At 46.7% G+C, this 22,700-nt stretch overlaps 1 protein-coding gene across 2 annotated transcripts in view; it reads right to left on the bottom strand.

The window, feature by feature from the left end:
- DRP2 (dystrophin related protein 2) overlaps window positions 1-12,723 on the bottom strand; it is a 30,157-nt gene extending 17,434 nt beyond the window's left edge. The window contains exons 1-2 of one of the 2 annotated variants that reach the window (XM_074915388.1): window positions 12,410-12,723; window positions 4,131-4,284 (exon numbers count right to left, since the gene is read on the bottom strand). In XM_074915388.1, the coding sequence (XP_074771489.1) occupies window positions 4,131-4,238 (108 nt within the window). In that variant the 5' untranslated portion in view covers window positions 4,239-4,284; window positions 12,410-12,723. The remainder of the gene's footprint in view (window positions 1-4,130; window positions 4,285-12,409) is intronic. The other variant, XM_074915389.1, reaches the window with a different exon arrangement.
- Between the last annotated feature and the right edge of the window lie 9,977 nt (window positions 12,724-22,700).

Here is a 22,700-nt window from a genome sequence, read left to right as displayed (position 1 = left end):
TTTTTGCCACACCATACAGGGCTGCTGTGCTTTGAGATGACAAAAGAACCATGAGACCTGTTGTTCCTAGGGACCAAGGGGACCTGACAAGCTCCTTTATGCCATCCCAATACTGGGAGCTGCCACCTGCTCCTCTATAGAAGCATAAGGATATTCCCCGCTTGCACAGCAAATTTGAGATGCTGCTTCTCCTGCACAGGTGCTGCTTCTCCTCCACACCTCTCCAGAACAAGCAGTGGTGGGAAGGATGCTCTAAAAGGCTGCGGAGCACGACATCAAAGCCTAACTCAGGCACACAAAGGAAGCACACTTTGTACCACGTCACTCAGCCTGAAAACTGGGTGCTGATTGCTGGACCACAAATCCTTGGTGGATGGGGGAAGAAATCCTCCCCTAAGCCTTTAGCACCATATCATGCTCCCGCTTGTGATGGCAGCAAAGACATCATCGCACTTGCTGGCGACAGCAGCTCACCAGCATGACGAGAAGCATCTCACGTAGGACTCAGTGAGTGAGAGGGGATTTCCCCTCCAAAAAACAGTTTGTTGTGCAAAACACATGGACACACTGCGTTTCCACCAGTGAGATGTTGATGCGTTTTGTTGGGGAAATGGCAGCACTTCAATCTAATGTTACTTTGATATTAGAGCTCATTTGTGATGATTATCCCCAGGTGATTAATCAACCATAATTAACTGCATTAGCACTTTCTAAACAGCACATACAGCACACCTTTGCCAGAGAAGAGCAGCTGCCTCTGGAGGAAAGCAGCAGCTATTCTGAGGGGAATGTTCTGAGGAGAACTTGTCATTTGTCCTGTCCAAGGAGCCCTGGAGGTGTCCAGGGGACAGATCCAGCCAAGCCAAGGAGAACAACAGACACAAGAAAACCACCAGACAAGGAATTCGGCTGAACAGCTAAAACAACACACTCTCCACACCAGTTTTCAGAGAGAAATCAAATGATTGCTGAGACTGGTGCTAAATTTGCTTTACCTAAAAACATCTAACACCAGGCTGTTCTCTACCTCCCCATCCTGCCACTTCAGGAGCATCAAGAAAACAGAGAAAACCATCACAGAGTTCACAGGAATCTCAGGGCCATGAATAATAAACCACTCAAGCTAAAACTGTAGCTTGCATGTAGAAAAATCTATACTTCACATGTGCACATCCTCATGACACTGCAGTAGGTTATCACTGCAGTGCTGCCAGGGAACACACCGGCCCTCCCCTCTATCCCAAGGGATACCAAGGGATGGGGATTAGCTCTACCTGGGTGCACATGTAACTGCAGAGCATCTCAGCAGACAACAGTCCTCTCAGCCTTGTTTAAGAAGTTAAAAGCCCACCAAGGCTGTGACTCACAGACCATGCCCAGTAGATGAGGCAGTGACAGCGGCTGAGCAAGGGCCAAGTGCTGAACATCTGCTCCCCTAGGGCAACACCCCTGCAGTGAGCAGAGGGAAAGAGCAGCTCTTTTCCTAAGCACCCCCCAAGCATCCCTTCCCCAGAGCCCCAGCAGCAGCAGCCTGGATCTACACTGCCCCCCACCCTTGAACAGCTTTATTTTCAAGCGCAGAACACTCACGCAGACTCTGGCCGGCGCATGTACCTGTGTTTAGCCACAGATCTGTCGCAGGGCCGCTCAGCTCCACTGGAGGAGCAGGCATCGCCTCCCACCCCTCCGGGTGCCACCAGGCAGCACCCGGCAGGGAAGCAGGCAAGTGCTGTGTGCTTTGCAGAGCGGGGCACCCCGAGCACTGACCCCCCAGGAATCTGGAGGGGGGCGGCAGTGCCTCAATCCCAGCTTTGTCCAGTGGCATTCCAGCAGCCTCCAACCTGCCTTAACCCCAGTGGTGCCATCGTGGCTGCCCGCAAAACACAAATTGGGCAGAGATCTGCCTGCTGCAGGGCACCCCAGCATGGGAAAGCCCCTTCAGGAAGCTGGATGTCCGCAGAGGGATTGGTCCAGGCACTGGGGAAGATCCTCTGAGAGGGCATGGCAAAGGTGATGGGGATGAGGTGACCAGCAGAGACCTTTCCTTCAGAGGCTGGAGCACATGCAGGGCAGCCAGGTGTTAGACAGTGAAGAGATTTACCCAGGGAATGGTCCCAGCAAGCTTTGGCCACCTGGAAGGTAAATAGTCAGGTCCTTGAGACCTAACCCCCAAGAAGCCAAAGATGCCCTCCTTGCCTTCCACGTGCCCCAGCCAAGCACTGGGTGCCAGCACAGATGTTCCTGCCCGCCTGGACTGGGTGAAAATAGTTTGTTTTTGCCAGAAGGCTCTGGGCTGGCTCCTGGTGCCCCCCACAGTTCTGCCGCCCAGCATTGTTTCCATGCTCTCCTCCACCTACAGGGAGGGAATGAAAAGCTCCCTGTATCTCTCCTCTTCCCCTCCTTCCCTGCCTGCACATCTGACTGCTGCTGTCTGTCCCTCGGGGACTAGCATGGGCAGCTTCCTCTGCCCACCAGCCCCTAGGCCCAACAGATGCAGAAACAGCTCTCAGACTGGAGGAGGGGGTTCAGCAAGGCCAGACACAACTAAAGATGGGTTGTCTGCAGCCTGCCAGGAGCTTTCAGAACCAGCAAGGACAAGAGAGGAAGTCTTTTTCCTAGGTGGCAACACCTACACCTGTGGGAAGGAGGGCACAACAGACCCTCTGAAGGAGACAGGCTGTCCTTAACACTGCAGGAGCCAGCAGACAGCTGGTGCATGGCACCCAGCACACTGATGGCCACACAGCAGAAAGCCAGGCTCAGGCAGGGACTAGGGAAACCTGTGGTGGATATGACTCGAGCTGAGAGTGTTTGCACCCTCCTCATGTGCCATCTTGCAGCTTGGTGGCGGTGGGTCCCACAGAGCATCCTGCCCCAGCTCCCCTCCCCCAGCAAACCCCACAGGGCTCTGGCACCCTTATAGAGTCTTGAACTGCTCAGGCAGCTCAGGAGGGCATTTGCCTGCTCATCTCCCTTCTCACTTCATTTGCTGGGGTGTTCATTAACCACCCATGCACTGGCCTGGTAGCAGCTACTTAACAGCCACTCCAGGATCAGTAAGTCCTGACTCAGCTACCAAGAGCCTGCCCCAGCTGCAAGCGTCATCCTTGCGTGTTGGAGCCTCTCCAGAGACAGCTCTGCCTTCCTCCTGCAGACCCCAGCTCTCTGGGGCAGGATGAGTCCACACTGATGGCAAGTCACAGCAGGGAGGAACCCCAGGCTCAGCCTTTTCTCTTCATGTCTGAAGCATGGTGGAAAAAAATAGGCAGAGCCAAGGACCTGATTCATCCTGGGAACAGCACTGCCAGTGTCCAATAAAAAACGTAGCACCATCCATCAGTCTCTTGTCAAGTGAGAGGTAACCTGGGGCCAACAGCTACAGGCAGCAAGAGGGAAGCCATGCTCTAGCAGAGCTGAGGCAGCATGTCCCCAGCCTTGCTGTCCTGGGTGACCCAGGACAAGGTGCTAAGCCGGCTTGTGACGACAGCTCCGTGCAGAGCACAGGCAGCTTTGCAAACAGCCCCCAGCACTCCTCCGCTCTGTTCTCCACTCTGCCCTGCCATTTGCCTGGCGATCCCAGAGACCTTCACCTCTCTGCCCAGCTTTGGTGAGGAGCCTGGCCTGCTGGCTTAGAGATCCTCCAGGAAGAAGGTGGGAGACCAACGGTGTGAGCACCCACTCTCTGTTCCTCAAGAGAACTAGACTAGAAAGAGGTCAGTCTCCTCCTCTCCTTACAGCATTTGCCAGGGGCTTATTTCCAAGATCTTCTCTGCAACCAGGAAGGTTAGAAACCTGTATTTTCAGCAAAAGCTGACATTCTTCCACGTTTCCAAGAAAAAAAGTAAACCAAACCAAATACACAAGAGCTGTTAACAGTGGCATCTTGCTCTTTATTTTGAAGGAAGCTTGAAATCCAGCTCTGCAGGTTGTCTCTCTTGCTCTACTTTGAGAAACACTTTGCAGCCAAAACGCTTGAGGAGAGCTAAGAGTCTCATTAAATGCAAACTGATGGGAAGCCTGAGCTAACAGCTTTCCCTGCCACCAAGAACAGAAGTCCCAGTTTGCTCCACAGACCTTTGCAACCGCTGCAAAAAGCTTCCCTGAGAAAGGGTCTTGGACCCAGCTCTTACCTGAGACAGTAAGTGGACAGTGTTGCTGTGCTGCACCTGCTCTGTGATGTGCCACTCAGGACATCGCGGGAGGACATAGGGCCACTCCTGCATCACCAAGGGCTGCATCAGAACCACTGTTCATGGGGATGGAGACAGCTCTGGGCACAAGCACCTGAAAAGCAGAATGAGAGTCTCCGGGTCAACTTGCACCTCCTCATGGGGCTGACCCCCTTCCCAGCTACCTAGTGCGCTGCCTTCACAAAGGCTGAAGGCTAAAGAGATGGTTTTATTTTTAATACAGTTGTACTAATGTTGAAATCTTTTTTCATCTAAACATCCACCTCTTTTTTTGCATCTAGTTATACAGTTTGTTCTAATGATACCCTGTGTTGGTGTGAAAAATGCAACATAATCTGTGGATTATTATAAAGGGTTGGGTTTCTTAACTACATGAGATGCCCAGGGTTTAAGGGAAGAGGTGATCTCGCTGTCATGACCACTTATGTTTAGATATAATAGACATATCCCCATAACAAAAAATATTTTCAAACATATTTTCTTTTATGTTCAGAAGGAAAATTACAGCCTCAGTCTTCCATACATGCATCCTGCACTATCAGCTACCTTTTTATGAGTTTTTACTCATAATGAGTTATAAGATTCCCTTTTTTATTCTGTTTTTAAAACCGCATGACCCATAAGGTCAGTTAGCAGTGGCCCCTTGTTTGTTCTACAGATCTAAAACACAACCTCTGGTCACAGTGCTGCTTTTGTTGTTGTTTGGACTCTGAATAAGCTAAATTAGTGATTTATCCCATTGCCAGCATCATCTTGGCTTTACAAAAAGCCACAAGAAAATAGAGTCCAGAGAAAAAGGTGCAAAGTAATATTTACCCGAATCTGGCAATTTTCTAAAACTGAAGCATAATCACACAACTCTATATTTGGTCCATGGTAGCATCATAAAAAGAGCTGAGCACCAACATGTTCACAGCAGGATGGAGACCTAACGTAAAAAAAAGCTGTGAATGCTACACAGGGCTTTGCCCAGAGCAGACTCAGCACCTCTGAGGTCAGATGAGCAAATCAAGGGTGAATACTGCTTGTGGCAGGTCAAGAGGCAGTGCTGAGAGACCGGGCTGTCTCCTGCCCAACCCACGGCCTAACTTGGTGACAGCTTTCCTGCTTTTAGAAAGGAACTATTCCCTGGCTCCAGCAGCCAGACCTCCTGTCCAAGTGGAGATGGGGCTGCTTCCAAGGTACGGATGGAGCAATGCGGCTGAAGGAGGCTGTTGGCTCCTCCACACCCAGCTCACCTGGGCCACCTGAGAAACCTCCTGCTTGGTACTGGCAGGGCAGGAGCAGGCAGCGCGTCCTGCACAGCCAGCAATCACACTGCAGAGCTGGGCGAGGAGAAAGCCCCCAGGCCCTGGCACACACTGCCCATCTCTCACGCTTTCACATCCCTCACTCCCCTGCCTGAGCTTTCACTGCCTCTCCCCTCTCCATTACACACATTAAGAGAACAGCTTATCCTGTTGTGACTTTTTTAATCCCTTAGCAATTTCTACAGCCATAATTCTCTCCTCCTCCAGCAGAACAGCCTGTGCTGAGCTCTCCAACATGCCAGCAATCCGAGGTCCTGTCCTCTACCCCTCCTGCCCATTTTCACAAATGAACATTGCAGCCCGGCATTGCAGCAGCCTTGCCCCACACCTTTCCCCATGCAGACAGGGTTATCAGGACACATTAATATTTATAAGTAACAGGATCTTCAAGGGGCAAATTCACTTCATGCAACCCCAAGGGTACAGTGGATGATTTCTGTCTTTGACAGCAGGTAACAACTCATCTTATTCCTCCAACACTTGTGCTATGTGGGGTCTCAGCTGTCCCTGATCCTGTAAATGACTTCTAAATGAGGGTCAATCTAGCCGAGGTACAATTCTCAGGGCATGAAAAATTATTTAGCCTCAAAGCCTCTGTCAGAGGAATGCCATTGAGCCCTACTGCATGACTGGGAAATCCATGGCTTTTGCCAATGAGGTTCTGTGACATCTCCTTGCAGCTGCCCTCTCGAGGGCTCAGTTCCTCTGCGGTGCAGTTCCAGGTGACTGCAGTGATGGTGCTGGCCAGGGTTCAGCCAGCCCCTCCAACATCACACACAGGGGCCCTGCATTCCCAGTTCTCCCAGCACAGCCTGGTATCTTGTTCCTCCCTCCAGCTCTGTGGAACAGGAGCAATACTGGGAAGGTCACTAGCTCTGATCTTATTGCATTTTGGTCAAGGATAAGTCTCCATGTGCAGGGCAGGTGTGGTTCTGGAGACAGAGATGGGTAAACCATGTCATATGGGTGTCCATGCATAGGATATGGTTGGTCTCCATGCTCTCTGCCAGAGTTATGGAAATAAGAACAGCCCTTGCCTCACCTCCAGAGTGCTGGGCTCCTGAACTCCTTCAGCGACAACAAGGTCCATCTGGACACAAAGCCATGGCACAAGCGAACTAAAAGGTTTCTGAGGCAGCAGTCAAAGAGCAAGACCAAGCTGGAAAGCGAAGTGCCAGCAAAAGCCACTACCTCAAGCATGTCCTGTGCAATATCTTGCTGACTCAGATCTGAAGGCAGTGGCTCAGCTGCTCTTTGCCACTCTGCAATAGCAAAGACAAAGCCCAGATGTGGAGAACCAAGATAATGTGGAAATAGCTCAGCTGCATGGCAGCCAGCACAAAGGAGCACATTCACTGGGAGAGTGAGGCACGACTGCAAGCAAACTGACAGCTACATATGGTCCCTTGCCAAATTCCCTGCTATTACAGGAACCAGGCAAGCAGAAATGCTCTTGATCTGCTCTGCTCCTCTGCTGTGGCACACAAAATAGCTTCAACTCTTGCACTTTTACTTTAGTGCTTCTGTACAGCACTGTGTCTAGGCACTGCAGCATGTGGAGTAGATGTTCTGTGGATGCTTCCTGGCTAAGTATCTATTGCCTGCTGCCTACACCTGCCGAGAACTGAACGAGTGATCCACTTTGCTTCTTGCATAGCAGCATTCACTCTCTACACTCTGCTCTAGGTTGGTCCTGGAGGCCTGGCATACTACAGTCAACGGACATCATCAATCAAAAAAGATTTAAGTGTTGGCAACTGAAACTGTAATTCCCACAGCCTACTACAAGCCTCTACTTGAAAAACTCTCCTTTGGAGGATGAGGAGGCAATGTGGTCAGGCAGTTCAACCAGATTTAAAGTAAGGTTGATCCCCTGTGCATATTTCTGTGCAAGAAGGAAAATCATCAAGGCCCACATACAGAAGCAGGTGAGAATACCCATAGGAGAACATTGCAAGAAGCAGTCTTACAGTCACCGCAGAGCAGGCACTGGGGCACTGCACTCATGCAGTGGATAGAACAAGGAGTGAAACCCTTCCCACTGGTGTCTCTCACCTGGTCTTTGCTGGAGGTCCCCACTCCAAACCCAAAGGTGGTGAGACCCTTCCTCAGAAGGATCAGGTACAACCTTGTTACACGATAGCGCTTTGCATCCTCCTACATGAAAAGCACCCAAAAATCACCCCTGTTCTAGTACATCTTAGATGTTTCACAGTGTTGTTACATCTTCCAAACACGTTAGCAGCCAAGCCACAACTGTTTAGCCTGGTTGGAGACCATGATAATCCTCTAGTTGAAAAATAAGAAAGCCAAAAATCTTGATGGTCCATTTCAACAGTTGAATGCTTGGGCATTAGGGTATATTCAAAACAAAGCAGCTGCCTTTTTCCTCTTTCTACATGCCCAGTACCTGTTACAAATTCAGCACTGGCAAGCCTGCCTCACTGCACTGTTTTCCAGGCTGTCTGACATAGGCAGCTGGAACAGCCTTTGCTCAACCAGTTCTGTTTCAGCTCCACCACACAACTTTGCTCAGTGATCTCTGCACTCTTCCTACTGACAGACCCATGCAACAGCAGCACTGGCCAGCCAGAGGCAGTGCTCAGGAACACAGGCTATGGCCTGTCTCCTGCAGCATCGCTTTTCCATCCCAGCCAACAGTAAGATGACACCAGTGCACACACTGCACAGTGTATTTCTATAATTTTTCTGCATTCATTTAAAATCCTCCTGATACAAATCCAGATCCAAACTCTCTCAGACATCAAGGGAATTCTCACTGGAGCTGACCTGCATCGCTAAAGGTAACCCTCAGGATTAGGGACCTGCCACTGAAGCTAGAGTCTGATGTCAGCTTTTGAATTTCTGGCTCTTTACCACACATAACAACAGCAAAGACAACACAGGTCAAGAGGTCTCTCAATCACAAGGCTTCTGCTTCAAATTGCTAATCTCCTCCAAAACATTCTTTCCAGGCTAAAACTTTCCACTTCAGATCTTGGCCTATAAGGAAAAAATATGGCAACATTTTGAAGCAAGGCAGCTCAGCCTTTATCCCATGAGGGGAATGGAAACACAAACACGTTCCCTGCTGCTGGAAATGTTAATGACTTTGTTGTTGTTTAACTTACTGTACAAGAGAAGTAATAACATTTTAGCTCAGCATGATCAGTGTCCTTTAAGGGGAAAGGTGGGAGGCTTGTGGATATTTCAAAGTTCAGCTCCCATGTAGATGCTAACAAAGGGAGCATTCCCAAGCTGGCAGACAGCAGGACTCCCTTGACAGTGCAATAACACATCCTCTTCCCACAAAAATTGTTTTCTGCATGTGTAACTAAATAGTTTAAGCCTGAGATCGAGGGCCAGCAGACCTAATTCCCAAGACCCCACTAGGTCATGGTTTGGTGAGAGAGAAGGAAGAGGAGTCTTTACCCCACTGGGACCAAGCATACAAACAACAAAACTCACTCTTAGAGCACGGGCCCTTTGCCTCCATCTCTACCACCTTCCACATGAGCAGGCATTTACAACCCCACCATCCAAGGGCGAAAAAAACCCAGATGCCAAAGCTGCAGCTGGGCTTCACACTGCACTGCCACCTAAGTACCAGGTCCCCTTCATTAATTAGAATGAAGGGTCCTTCAATTAAGGAGCTGTCCTTAAGTAGTAACATACAGCAGGGATTGTATCTGGTAGTGAGCAAACGGCACAGAAGATGCCTTATTCACTGAGGGTGGGAGCACTCTCGCATCTAATGATCTGCACTCTTAAATGGCCACTTCGACTCCAAGCTCACAACCAAAATGTGATTTTAATTCAACGGATAAATAGGTGCCACAGGTCCTAATAAAGAAGCAGCATCTCTTCTGCTGGCTCACTCCCTCTCCATTTTCCCAAGCAAAAGAACACACATGCACACAGAAACTGAAGCTGAAAAATGTCACCAGTTAGTCTTGCACCAGGAAACTGGGATGATGATGTCCCCAGCTAACCAGGTGAGTGTGGCTGCATGTCCACAACATGGCCATGCAGAACTCTGCTTCTCTCTCTGCTTAAAAGAAAAAAAAAAAAAAACAACCACAACAAAAACAACCTTATGGGAATTTATTTAGGAAGATTGAAATCTAAATTTCTTTCACATGCCTTTTCAGACTCCCAGCTGGGATTTAAGCTGCTCTCTCAAAAACTCCCTTTGCCTAGGAATTCCGCCCATCTCTTCTCCTCCTCCTCCTCCTTCGATTAGACAAGTACTACAAATAATTACCTGAGCACCTTGAGGACCCAGCTGTGAACACACGGCCCCACTGTGCTGGACACAGAGAAATTGCTGTCTGACAGACCTGACAGGCAAAAGGAGCAGGGGAAGAAGTAAATATCCTCCAACCTCCCAAATGGAACAGTGGGGGGGCAATAATTTTTCTAGTGACCAAAAGGTCGCACCAACCATAAAACTGAACCCAATTCTTCAGATTCACTTGTACCCTGCAACCAGCCCTGAAACCAGCTTATTTAACCAACTAAAAATCTTGAGTCTTCTCTTTGCCTATCTCCTCTAAGAACTTGAGCTTTCCCTTCCCTGCTGTTAGAGGCAGGAAACAGTCTTGCTGCATTGTGAAAAACACATCACCCGTTGGCACCCATTATTGTAAGGGATCAGCAATAGTGGAAAGAGCACACCCACTACCAGCAACAACCAGGGTAACGCTGTGCTAACTTCTGGCTTCCTTGACACTTTGTTTTTCATTCTCAGTGTCGAACTAAAATCTATTTCTCTGTACTGAATATTCTGCCTTGCCCTCAACAAGCTTGTCATTATAATAAACTCCCAGTCAAAGCAGGGGTTTCTCTGGCCTTCTGAGACCATGTGTTTTATAAGCAGGCTGTGTGCCACATGAAGTCACATTTCCTCTCCTTTCTTGAGATGTATCAGAGCAACCTTATTCTTATGCTAAGAGAAACAGCAAAGGAAAATGGGATGGAGCTATTTTGGCTCAATTCTGAAAAGCTCAGTTTCATCTCAATACACCTATGAAAATGAGGGCTTTTTGAAGTCTGATTTTTTTCTGTTCAGTATGTCTTGTTTCATGAGATTTAGAATTCATCTTTTACGCTTTTAGGTATCCAGCCTAAAGTGGAGGCCTTGAATATATTTCTCAAAATAGTATTATAATCAGAAATTCACCAGATGTCTCCAGAACTCAGGACTTTTTTTGAATGCATTCATTTAATATCCCTTCTCTATCTCACTTTCTTTAGCTTTGAAAAGAGTCACTCCAACATGAGCAACCCCATTCATGGGTACAGTCCTGGCCAGTTTTAGTGAGTAGGATTGACCTGTCTCAGGTTAACCCAGAGAGAGATAGTCCTCATCTTAATTTCTTCAATTAACAAAAAGGACCTGAACACAGCATCACAACACCCACTCCAACGCCTTCCTGGTCCAGAATTCCAGGCACCCACATTCCTGGGCACAGTGCTGCTAAACAAGATAGTTTGAAATTGCACGTCTATAGTCTGGTCCCTTTCCGGAGTGCCATCACACGGTTGTTGTCACCAGAGCCCTGCCTGGCCAATTCCTGCAGCAGCAGAGAAAGCAGCTTTCAGCATGGGGAACTGGCAGGGGAGGATGCGAGATGGCACCAGAGCCACGGCAGGCACACGCGCTACGCACAGCTGCCAGAAAAACAGAAACCCTCCCGACGCGACTGAGCCTTGTAGCTGGGACTTCGCACAGTGTGCTGCTGTACGGGCACTGTGGTCAGGCAAGAAAGGCCCTTAAAGGGACTAACCAAGAGCTCTCACAGCTCCAGAGAGGTTGGTGAGCAGCAGCCGTGTGTGAAGGACCTCGGATTAAGGCACAGGTAAAAGACAGATTGACAAAGATTTTACTATAGATTTTTTTTTTTCCAACAATAACAACCAAAACCCAAACAAACATTGGTTTCTTGCACAGACAGCGCAGGGTTTAAAAGTGTGGCAGTGATTGCTCCACAGCCCTGTCACTGTACACAGGCAATCTGAGCATCGAGCCCCTGTGAATACGGTGCTGGCAGTTCCTCCTGCAGACCCTATGCCTGCAGCGCCGTGCCAGAGGGGAGGCTGAAGGGAATGGGCTGGACTGAGGACTGGTAATAATCTGTTGTGCAAAGTTGCACTAAACCTTGGTGAACCAGTGCCCAGGCTGCCCTAGCTGTTGTGGAGAGCCAGGTAGAGTGCTGAGCCCTGGGGAGCAGAAAAGGTCCTGTGCCTCCTGCGGGCAGTGCTCAGGGCTGCCCGCAGCAAAGGGAAGGCCAGCGGTGGCAATATAAGGCCTTGAGAGAGGAGGAGGAGGAATGAGTGAAAGGGATTGGAGAGAAGCTGGGGGAGGGGAGGGCGGACACAGAAAGGGGCAAGACTGGACTGGGTAAGGCAGTGAATGAAGAGGGCAGAGCTGGGACTAGAGTCTGATCCCAGATTACTATGTGAGAAATACTTGGGTTTCTGCCTTGCCCTGCTGTTTAATCCTCCCAAGAGGATGATAGAAGGCCACCACACACCCTGCTCCGAGCAGTCCTTCAGCTCAGACGAAAACACTGCCAGGGTGAATAAGCCTTCAGCATGCAAAGAATCAAAGCTGGTGAAATCGGGATGCTGGCTACTATTGTTTGCCTTAGGAATCCACATTACTGGCTCCAGCCTCTCCCTTGTGAAAACAGTCTTGACCACCTCTCTTGCTCCCACTGTGTCCCCCCGACATCCTTTTCTTCTCTGCAAGTTTCCTCACCCGCACGTACATGGACAGTGTTACTGTGAAGGGATACACACACCCACCCCAAAGAGAGTATTTCTGAGGTTAACCCATAGTCAATATTTTCCCCTTTTCCAGCCAAGCCAGGATCCGATAGGCAAACGAATTTTGTCATGGCCTACCTTCCAGGTCCACCAGGTCTGAGAGGCGAGGGGCAGCGGTCGCCAGGCTTCGGGAGCAGGGACTGGGGCTGCCTCTGTGAATCAGCAAAGGAGTCCCTGTGACAGGGATGCATGCTGAGGCTGAGCGCTGCTGTCGCACGCTCCCTGCCTCTCCTCCTCCACCACCCAGCGCTGCTGTGTTGCTATGCAATCACATCACCAGGAGTAACAGCATCTCTCCAAGCCTGCAAAGAGATACCCTTGACTCGGCAAACAAGGAGGGACAAGGACGATCCCACAAAGTGCTCAGCCCTTTGGAAATCTCCTTGGCCAGCGATCAGTCCGGAGGAGGGGAGGGAGAAGAATGGAGATGCAAAGACAGACACACACACAGGAGGAGGAGGAGACAAAATACACATGTAGAGGGAGAAAGAAAAGGGAGGGGGGGAAATACAAATGCACAAAAGGTGCTGTGGTCTGACCTCTGGAGACCCGACACAGGCTGCTGGGCTCAGACACGCTTCCCGCTGCTTGCCGACATCTCCCCACTGCCTTTCAGGACTTGCTGCTCTCATTTTAGGTTAGATACGGCCATGCATGTGCTGGAAAATGCCAGACACATTCACCTCCTTTCTTAACCGCAATTTGGGTGTCTGGCACAAGATTTAATAACTTAAAAATAGCCCATTTTAAAATTAAAGTTAAGGAGCAAAAATAGGATAATCACTGAATTTCAGGTATGTTTCCTAATTTTCTTTTCTAATGAGAATAAGTAAAGGAAGAACCAATTCTCCAAGTTGGGAAAAATCCTGATCTAAGTTTTTTTAAAATGTCAGGGTATTTTGTCTCAGCTCACGAGTAACAGAAGGGTTTGAGCTGCTAACTTGGCTGAGGACACAAGCAGACTGGAGTTGGAATTTCAGTCCACACATAACAAACAGTTTGCAGTTCTTCAGATCATTCCACCCAAAGATTTCAAAATGCTCCAGATGTTATTCCCATATTACATGTCTTGGTCAGAAAGAAGATTCATATCTGATCCCAGTCCCATGCTTTAGCCACAGGCTGTCTTGGCCTCTCCCTGGGAAAATTAAAACTTGGGAAACATTATCATCTTGACCTTTGTCAGAACAACCTTTAATGAGCCTTAGCCCTTCTTTTCCCAGAGCTGACAGACTAAAGACGTTAACTTTCTACTCATACAGCCACTGCCATTGCCCATTTTCATACATTTATTTCTCAAAAACGGTAGGACAGCTGAAGCTGCATTTAGAGGTATATTTGGTTCATTCAAACCCAACGAATGGATATGTAATAACAGCTTCACAATTCCACTACATTTCTGAAAATCATTTCTGGCCAAGACACCTCTCTTCCAGCAATGGAAAACACAACTATTAAACTATCAACCGTGTCCTGGGCTGTACCAAGAGCAGTGTGGCCAGCGGGTATAGGGAGGGGATTCTCCCCCTTTGCTCTGCTCTTGTGAGACCCCCCTGCAGTGCTGGGTTCCAGCTCTGGGGGCACCAATATCAGAAGGACACGGATCTGCTTGAGCGGGGCCAGAGGAGGTCATGAAGATGCTGGGGGGGCTGGAGCACCCCCCTGTGAGGACAGGCTGAGAGAGTTGGGGGCTTCAGCTGGAGAAGAGAAGGCTCCAGGGAGAGCTTAGAGCGGCCTCACAGGACTGAAAGGGGCTGCGGGAAAGAGGGGAGGGACTCTTTATCAGGGAGTGTAGGGATAGGATGAGGAGCAATGATTTTAAACTGAAAAAGGGAAGATTTAGATTAGATATAGGGAAGAAACACTTCCCTGTGAGGGTGGTGAGGGTGGCAGAAGTTGCCCAGAGCAGCTGTGGCTGCCCCCTCCCTGGCAGTGTTCAAGGCCAGGTTAGATGGGGATTTGAGCAATCTGGGCTAGTGGAAGGTGTCCCTGCCCGTGGCAGGGGGGTGGGACTGGATGGACTGTAAGGTCCCTTCCAACCCAAACCATTCTCTGATCCTATGAACTACTCACAGTGGCATGGGGCTTCCCATGGGCTGTGCACTGAGGAGCACTGGTCAGGAAATAGTCTCATAGAGCAACAATACCCAACCCACCTCTGTTACCCACTGCTGGGACAGCCATGGAGGGGAGGCCAAGTCTAGCTGCCAGTCAGTTTTGGGACCCTAAGAACAAAACTTTCTAATCCCACACCATTGTCGAAAGGTGGATGTGAATGGACCAAAAGCTTTTCTAGGTCACCAATTTAATCCTGAAGAAAACAGTCAAAATACAGTTGACCTTCAATAAAATATATTTGAAAGCATCCTCAAGAAACAAGTGTGCTCCTTATGGTGGGATCAGCTAGAACATCCAGCAGGTGGGTGGCTGACCTTGAGGAGCCTCTCCACTCATCCTAGGTAGGTGAACCAGGAGTCAGGAGCAGAGCCCATCAGCACATAGCGAGGCAAAATGCACAGACACCTCATGTAACTATGCTGAAAGGAGATTTTCTAAATAGCAACCTCCTTATAGTCGATTCCAAAAGGAGCAACACTGAATACTTTGAGTACCAACCCAAGAATACATAGTCACTCCACACACCTTCTGCTTTTGAAAGCTTCTTCAATAGCTTCTGCTTCCATAACAGCTGTACTGATGCAACAAAACTCATTCTGAAAACTGTATTTAGGCCAGAAAAAAAAAAGAAGATATGGATAGGAAGACAGAAAAGAGCAGAGTTTTTGTTGGGCTATTTTTGTGCATACATACTCACACAAATCCTGAGTTAAGTAAGGAGAGTGATGGGGGAAAAAAAAAACAGTGCTGGAAGGGCTATCCAGGCAACTCCAAAGACACCGTTCTACAGAGAGACATGACCAAATCCAACTGCAGCACGCATCTGTCACCAACAGTATCTATGAGGGATATGACAACATGGATAAACAAAGTAAGTACATACCAAGCCAAGTTACACATGCACATGAGACAGACATCAGCACAGAGACACTGACAGCACGAACCACAAAAACAAGGTCTTTGTAGCACTTGTATCCTAAATTATTGATAGTTTAAGAGATAGCAAAATGCAGCATGTCCTGGTTCAACTAGGATAGGGTCAAGTTTTCCCCAGCAAAGAGAGAGGGGGAAGGGATCTCCAGCCGTGTTATTCATACCATGCTGACGTCAGGTCCAGGGGCGGAGCCTTTTTACTTTCGCTTTTGGTTTTGGGGGTTGCGACACACGCGGCGGGCTTGTTCCCTGACCATTTTGCGGTATTTCTCTGTATATCTTTTGTCTTGTTCACTGTTATTGCTGTTTATTGTTGCTATCATTGTCACTGCTGCTATTCAGATTGTTTTATCACACTGTTGCATTAAATTTCTTCTTATTTTAGCCCGGGGTCTGTGCTTAACTTCCAGCCCGACCGGCTGCGGGTGGGGGAAGGGCAACAGCAACGTGCTCTCCGGTCCCGGCAGGGGTTAAACCTGCACACAGCAAGAAAAAAAACATGTGTCAGTTTAGCTTAAATTTTGAGACAAACCAGAATCTCCGGTGAAAGAGTTGCTTCCATGGCTGGAAGCATCTTCCTAAGTCTAACAATACCTTGTGTTTTAAGGATATAATTAGGACAAACAGGTGACCAATTCAGAACTCAAAGGAAATTAGGGAGACAAACTCAGATTTGTCATAAATGCAGCCTTTCACATAAGCACTATAACTTTTTAAAGTATATTGGAAGGTTTATGAGACAGAATGCTAAATTTGGTGTGCGCTTTGAGTTCTGAAGAGAAGTTAATCCAAAAAAATATCTCCCAAGGAACTACAAGAAGCCAACTTCCAGAAGACACAGTGGCACCTACCGTAGGCCTTTCCCTAACAAAACATTTCAGACACTTTATGTTTTACTAAATGGCAAATATGTACTTTATTAGGAAAATCAAGAATTTTCACCTATCCAACAAGGACATCTCAATTTAGCACAATGCAGTGTACAAACATATAATGGATAAAAATCAAGCCAGGTATTACAAGGCATGAACATAAAATTGAAATCAGATTCTGATTTAGATCAGAATCATTTGCTTTAAAATACCGGAGCTGAAATCAATTTAAATTATTGAAAGATATTCCAGTTTACACTTGTGAAACCAGAATCACCCACACTGGCTAAACATACAAAATGCAGAATACCCTGAATACAAATGCATTTGCTGAAAATCAGTGGTGAAAACTGGAGACATACTAAATTATGGAGACATACTAACAGTATTTTCAGTTTGAAAATTTAGAAAAAGCTGCACCTGGCCTGACCCTAAAGTCTCTATTACTTTCTCCTTATCCAAAGTCAACATTAATTTGGCCAAATCACTCTTAAGCTGGAACATCATCCATAACACTAAGTATCTTGAATTACCAACCAATAAAAACATTAACTAAAACTCTAGCATTTGCATTTTCAATGCAATACTTCAAGTGTCAATACAGTTAAAGGCTATACCTTTTCCTTCCCATTACCTCCCACCCATTAACTTCCTTTTCTAAAACAGTCCTTGTCACGGAGAATTGTTTCCCAAAATGCATACTCTCTCTCCTCTTCAAACACTACAACTTCCCTTCTTTGAAATCTCACATTTCCTGAAAGAGGAGGATCACCTTCCCTCGTGTACAGAAGATGAAGCATTACCATCCTCTGGAAACTTTACAAGATTCTTTCACTTTCTGAGTAAAACTCACATCATTCTCTAAAATATTTTAGTTGGGATAAATTGATGATTTACCCTAGGAACCTAGAATGTAGATTGTGCAAGGAAAATTATCATTTACCAGTGTCGAATAAATTCTCAAAAACTGCTTACATAGAGCACTACCAAGAACACAGCCACAGAATGCAAAGTGAAGGCAGGCTTCGGGGAGCACGAAGCAGCGGCAGCAAGGAAGGCGTACGTTAGAGCATGTTCATACACCTGTATTCAGCTGATCTTTGCCTTGAACAAAGTGCCACAGCATTTGTCAAGCAACCTCTGATGAGTAACCCACACAGCATTTTGAGCAGAGAAGCAGCTGGTGGAGCCTGATGAGCATAATTCCCAGGCTGGAGAGGCAATTGGAGGTTAGGAAGTTCCTACATGCAGAAACAAGTCATTGATAGCCTAACAGCCTCCAAATCCTGAACAGCCAAACCAAAGAACAGAGCTGAACGCTGACTGAGAATATGTATGAAAGTGTATCTTTGCTAAAAGGAGAATACAGGAAGAGAGAAAAAAAGAGCACTTTCCCTAGAGCCATAATACCAACACTGTCCTTGCAGACCCAGGTGCTGAAGAAGGGTTTGGTGAAAGGTTTGTAGACAGGACAAGGTCCCTTATGGCTTGAAGAAATCCTGTTTCTCCCCAGGACCCTACAAATCCCTGTTTTCCTGAGACTCAGGGCTCCCTCACCTGGGTCTCCTCCTAATTGAAGTAACAGATGAGATCAAGTTCTCACACAGCCATCCACATCAAAACGGCAGTAATTCGGTTTTGATGCAGGATCACTAGTCTCAGTGGTTATGCTGTGCCTACCTGCGAAGGGAAAGCCAGAAGGAACAGATCTCGCACAAAAGGACAGACCTGCCCATCAGTTCCAGCACATTGGATAGGCAAGCATGCTTGTGAGTAGAGAACAAAGAGCCTTTTTTTAACAAGGAACAAAACTAGAATTAGGGACCCTAAATTCAGCTTGAGAAGAATCCTATGAATAGTTGCCCAGATATTGTACCATCCTGTTCCTTTTTTTGTTTAAATAACTGATGTCAAATAAATAACTGTACCTCCTTTGTTAGCATCAATAAGCACAAAAATCTTCCAAGCACAAATTCTACCCTGCCGAAAGCGTTTAGAAAGACAGCAGGATACTTACTAAAAGCACAGTACCTGGGGTGAGAGAGAAGAATGGGTAGAGAACTGATACAAGCAGACAGCTGACATGCACTCAGAAACAGAATTAATCCCCCTTTTCATTTGTTCCTGCATAGGGATTGAAACAGTCCCCCTGAATGAGAAATGAGAAGGAATATAGGGGAGAGAATAAATATTTTCAGAGCAGCGAGCACCAAAAGAACGAGTGGTGGGTGTCAAAATAGTGTAAAAAGAATTTGGGGGAGATGGAGAAAGAAGAGAGGAGAAAATGGTAGGAAAGGAAGCAAAAACATGCAGGAGAGAAGGGGAAGGCAGACAGGCGGTTTTCAGGGACTGTTTTGTTCATCAAAAGCTGTCAACACATTTACAACATGCTTTCCATCCCCCTCCTTATTTACTGGGCCGAGCACACAAAGGAGCTGGAAAGCAATCACACAGGAGCTGCTGAAGATTCACTTCGACATAGAACAGAGGTACCCCGAGAGAAAGGAAACTGCTCAGTGATCTGTGTACAATAAACATCATGGCAATGTCACAGGCCTAGAGACTCTAGTGAGAGGGTTGGGAGGAAACCTGCAGAGAGCAACCTCTTCCTGCAGAGATCACGCTCAGACTCACAGGCAGCACAGATACTGGAGAGAAGCGAGCCAAACTGTACGGGGATACAGCTGCATATAAAAATATACATACACACGAGAAGCTTATCACTGAATTTAAAGGAAAAGCCCAAATGATTTAGACGGAGAATAAAATTTTCAGAAGTATCTGTTGCAATTTGCACCTAAACTTAGTACCTGAGGCTCAGGAGCTCAGCCACCTTGCGATGACTTCATATGCCGTCACCGAGCCTGTACTAGAACAGTCCATTGTGTCACATTTCTGGCAGGTACCAAAGCTTGCCTGATGCATGTTCACTCCTAAGCTGCAGAGTGGGATCGCATCTGAGCCTACAGATTTCTAAATGCTGTCAAGGTTAAAATAGCGTTTAGAGCCTGTGAAAGGTACCTGCAGCTTTTTTTGCAGACCAACTGTTTCACTTTCTACGTTTGTGCAAGACTGTAGTGAGCCTGAAAATGGAAATTAGATGTCAAAATAATTAAGGCTTTTTTTTTTAAATCTTACCCTCTATTATGCAGACTTTTTACTCCTACAAGACAGGAAACAGAAGCAGAGAAATGAAGCAGCATCACAAGATACGCACTTTACCAAACATTACTTATGTAGTTCAATACCTCTCTTGCCAACTATAATTACTTGGGAGTTACTCGGGCAGGTCTAACAGCTAGATACAGACCTCAGGAATCCTGTGCCAAAAACCACACCACCATAAAAGACCTTCTTAGTCAAAAGCAAAGTTTGGTGAAATCAAACCATCATCAGCTCAGAATCATTACTTTTATTCTAAAAAGCAGAGCCATAATGAGGGAAAGCCATCAGTACAAAAAAAAAAAATACTTGGAGACTTTGTTCTTTCAAGGTATCTATCCTCCAGAGCAAGCTTGTTACCAGTGCGTGTTGTTCTTCACCTAGACTGGGTGTATCCTCTGACTAAAGAACACACGAAAAGCTCCCTCACACACTCTCAGGAGCCAGAACACTACAAATAAAAGCAGTCCCATGTGTATTAATGACAAGTTATCAGAGTATCTAGGATCACAGCCAGACAAGAGTTTGACTGAGCTGTGATTCTGTACAGATGAACCCTTAGCCAGGTCAGATCCCTCAGTTTCCCTTATTCTTTTCTCCTCTGTGCCAAGATTTGTAATAAACCATTTTGCCACAGCAGCTGGGAGGTGACTGCCCTGCCCCAAAGGGCTTATAACTGAGCTTTTAATTAGAAGACAAGGGGAGCCAAGTGAGGAGGCGCTGGGTAGGCACAAAAAAACCCCCCTTAAACATTACATAAAAAGGGCAAAGTTAATTTTATTTTGGTACCAGTTAGATGTTATTAGAAGAGTTCAGGAGCACACACATTGGCAGTTGTTAAAGCTGCAGTACAAGTCTCAGAGGTTCAATTTTCTGAGTGGTTACAGCTGTACCACCTTCTAAATCCTTGGGTCCTGATTTATTCATGGAATTAGGCATGCAAAATGCAAGCAGAGGGAAGTAGGCCAACGGGAGAATAGAAAGCAGGGACACAGAGGAACCAGTTTCTTCATCCCAGCTGAACACAGGTTGAAATTAACTCTTTCAGAGCAAGCTCTCTCTGAAAGGGCAACACAGTCTGATGCATTAAAATGCACAAATGAGTGTTTCCCCACAAAATAAAATCATGCTTAACAGAAACACAAAGCAAACATGGCTTCAGAAAAATAATTCAGCTTAACTCTAACCCAAAGCATTTGCATTTTCAGATGCATAATGCTCAGACCAATGTGTCCAACAGGGGAGGGGTTAATGGCTTTGGTACTGTGAACTGGGGACCAGATGTTCAGCTGGTGCAACTCACACAGATCCATTAGACGCTAGTGGGGCTACGCCTGCACATCCCAGACAGGATTCTGGCCTGTACTTTGAAATCCTATCTAATACCAACTCAGAGATTTTTCTAAAGGGAAAGGCCTCCATTTTTGGAAACATCTAAACAGGCCACTAGAACAACTGCAGAATTTGGTTGAGCTGAAATGACCGCTGCCCTAGCCTGCTTGTAATATTACAAAAACCTAACATCAAAAGCGTGTAGAAGCCTCCTGAGAAGGGAGGAGACAGGAATTTGAGCAAGTTATCTTCTACTCATGGGAAGACACGATACAAAACAGCACTCCCTGAGATGATCATCTGATACTAGAAATTTGGACCTTGAAACAGCATCCTCTGGAAAGAGAACACACACTTGAGAGCAGACCCAAGTGACATAAAAGTATCTACTGTCTTTCTAGTGAATCATGTGGAATAGAATATAGTCCCCTTGGAGGGAGGTTGCAGACCTAACCTAAACTTAAATATTCCGGGGTGCTGGTTGACAACATGAATGTGAGCCTTAAATGAACTTTTCATCCTGCATTGTTCCTATCAAGTAGAACCACAAAACAGTTGTTTCTGTTGCAATTTCATAGTGTGTATATAAAGGCAGCACCTTACAATGGGCAGAAACAGGCACTAGAGGCAAATCACTGATTTGCCACTTACCAGGAAATGGTCTTTATCTCCATTTTAGTCCTCAGAGCAGATGCTATGGTCAGAGAAGTCTTTGAGCATATGCTTGCAGTAGAAACTGGTCAACAAAATTTACCACAGTGATTAGATGGTAAAGGGCAAGTGGGTAGAGGGAGGGGAGGAAGAGGTACAGCAGCACATTCTTCCTTAAAAGGACCATTCTTCCATTCAAGTGGAATATTAGTAGTCATAAAAAAATGTTTCAATGTGAAAGAATAACTACCAAGGCATACAAAGAGGCTAAAAGTACTCTCAAAGTGCCCAGCAATACTAGGCACATCACTGCTGCACAGGAAGGATTTTAAACAGCCATCTTGACCAAAGCTGACATTAACGGAAAGGTATCTGCCGTTACTTTATTTCTGCACCTCTAAGCATCCAGCCCGTGCACTTGAATGACAAAATGTTACACAATTTGTTTAAAGACTTTTATAACACAGGGCATAATAAAAGACCTGTGATGCTGCAACAAGTCTTTCGTAATGGGATTCTGTGTTTTCTCAATCACCAACCTCAGGGAAAACTGATCTCAGGGATCAATAACTATATGACATTCAATATATCCTAAAGGATTCTGCTGTAAGCCTCTAAATACACTGACATACATCACACACACTTTTAAGAATCTAGGCACCTTTCCCAACTGAAATGAAGCCTCTGGCAGCACCTTGGAGTCTGACGGGAATGCTACAGATTTCTGCTCCTTCCACATAAACTCTAAACAGCTCCCAAGTAACATGAAGTCTGTCTTCCTGGCTAAAACTAAATGTTGCTTTGAGATGTTCTGTATTTGCTTCTTTCCCTACTGAATAAGCCTACCACACACAGATCTATAACTGGGTCCGTGTCTTCACCTCACCTTTTCCTAGGGCTGTCAATCCCTCCAGCTCTACTCCTGTACTGAATCCCAGTGCACCTATACGGAAGCGCAAGTCCGGTCATCGTCTGAAGACAACTGTATGGCACAAGGAAAAAAGCTAAGGATTAAGTTCTCCTTAAGGAATGCAATACACAGGCTTTCCAACATCTTTCCAAAGGTAGCTTCATAGAAAAATTATAAAAACAACTATGGAGGTACAGAGCTCTTCTCAGATCCTCAGCTGCAGCCTTTGACTCAAACAACAAGGCAACAAGATGACCGGGGCTGCCAGCCAGCCAACAAGCTGAGCTGGTTCAAAGCAACAGTACCAGCCTTTAAGGGAGGTAACTGGCTGTATGGCAGGGTCACATCTGGAAACATCCACTTGGAGGAATTTGTAATTTGTGGAGTTTCC

The sequence above is a fragment of the Athene noctua genome, chromosome 11 (genome assembly GCF_965140245.1).
Source record: "Athene noctua chromosome 11, bAthNoc1.hap1.1, whole genome shotgun sequence".
Lineage (NCBI taxonomy): Eukaryota > Metazoa > Chordata > Aves > Strigiformes > Strigidae > Athene > Athene noctua.
The sequence above is the reverse complement of the archived record's forward strand: the minus strand, read 5'-3'. Positions and strand labels throughout refer to the sequence as shown.